We start from the raw sequence: 1,393 nt of genomic DNA, 5'->3' as shown, positions 1-1,393 counted from the left end.
TCATATCATAACAAAAATAAACACCGGCATTCGGTATGAACCGGTATACCGCCTAGCACTAATGCTAACTGTTCTGCCTTTGGCTGCACGGACGAGCACCGAACACTATTTAGAGACCCAGCCTCAGAGGAGACAAGAGAGCAGTGGATTTATTGATTTATTTAATGTATATTGCTGCTGCCACACAAATCTAAAATAAACATGCGATTTATTTCCCAGTTGTTTACCTTCACCGACATGACACAGACAACTGTTTTTGTAACTTGTGTGTTTTTAACGTTAACTTGTGGGTGAATGAGAACTTAGTTTAGTACTCGCATGCTGTGACAGCCGCTTTCTGTCCGTGTGCTTCGGATGTGTGCGCTCAGAAAACCGTATATCAGAAGTTTAAACTAATATGGTTTAAAACGCATGATTTCAGCGTGATAAACATGATAATCAGAACCAAAACAGATGTTTTTTTAGAAGGTCCGAGCTTTAAAGGCACAGCTCTATTCTGGAAAAGGGGGCGGGGAGCAGCAGCTCATTTGCATTTAAAGAGACAGGCCCGAAAAACAGCGCGTTTCTGCTTCCACTCAAAATAGGCATTTTCAAAATGATATAATAAAAGATCCGTGGGGTGTTTTGAGCTGAAACTTCACAGACACATTCTGGGGACACCAGAGACTTATATTACATATTGTAAAAAGGGGCATAATATGTCTCCTTTAAATCTTGTTAAATATCTGTAGCAAAATTGCAAGATAAAGAAACCATCATAAAATGCATGTTAAGAAGCTGCCAGGCTAGAATCTGGTAGTTTTGTGTGTAATATTCACGTTTCTCCAGCTATTCTGAAATTCTCTGCCTCTCCACTGCACCTTTACTCCACGGGGGATGTCTGTGTTCTGATCTGTCGTCACATCAGTGGTTTTAATTTTTATGCGCCCCAGAATATTTTTGTGCTAGAATATACATATCTTTCATCTTTCTTCCCTTTTTTTTTTAGAAAAAGCTGACAACTTTGGATATCGCTGCGAACAGGATAAAAAAGATTGAAAATATCAGCCATTTGACTGAATTAAAAGAATTTTGGGTAAGAAAAAAAAAAAGACAGGTTAACTGTTTGTATATTTTATGGCACACTACATGGAGATTTTAAAAACCGTTTCAAAAGTTTGGGGTCAGTACGTTTTTTTAAATCGGTCACTTTATTTTAAGGTCCAATTCTCACTATTAACAAACCATTAACTACGACTTTTGCCTCAATAAACTCAAAAGTTGCTGCTTATTAATAGTTAGTAAGGTAGTTGTTAAGTTTAGGTATTGGGTATGATTAGGGATGTAGAATATGGTCATGCAGAATATGTGCTTTATAAATACTAATAAACAGCCAATATGTTAATAATAGGCA

The 1,393-nt window shown here is 37.0% G+C and overlaps 1 protein-coding gene across 3 annotated transcripts in view; it reads left to right on the top strand.

The window, feature by feature from the left end:
* Window positions 1-1,393, top strand: part of ppp1r7 (protein phosphatase 1, regulatory (inhibitor) subunit 7) — a 13,363-nt gene that overhangs the window by 9,052 nt on the left and 2,918 nt on the right. For 2 of the 3 annotated variants that reach the window (XM_016515425.1, XM_016515426.1), the window contains exon 9: window positions 989-1,075. The exons of the other annotated variant lie outside the window; for it this stretch is intronic. In XM_016515425.1, coding sequence (XP_016370911.1) covers window positions 989-1,075 — 87 coding nt within the window. The remainder of the gene's footprint in view (window positions 1-988; window positions 1,076-1,393) is intronic. 3 annotated transcript variants of the gene reach the window in all.

Source organism: Sinocyclocheilus rhinocerous, unplaced genomic scaffold, assembly GCF_001515625.1.
Source record: "Sinocyclocheilus rhinocerous isolate Xijiao unplaced genomic scaffold, SAMN03320098_v1.1 scaffold507, whole genome shotgun sequence".
NCBI lineage: Eukaryota > Metazoa > Chordata > Actinopteri > Cypriniformes > Cyprinidae > Sinocyclocheilus > Sinocyclocheilus rhinocerous.
This window is presented reverse-complemented; position numbering and strand designations above follow the sequence as displayed.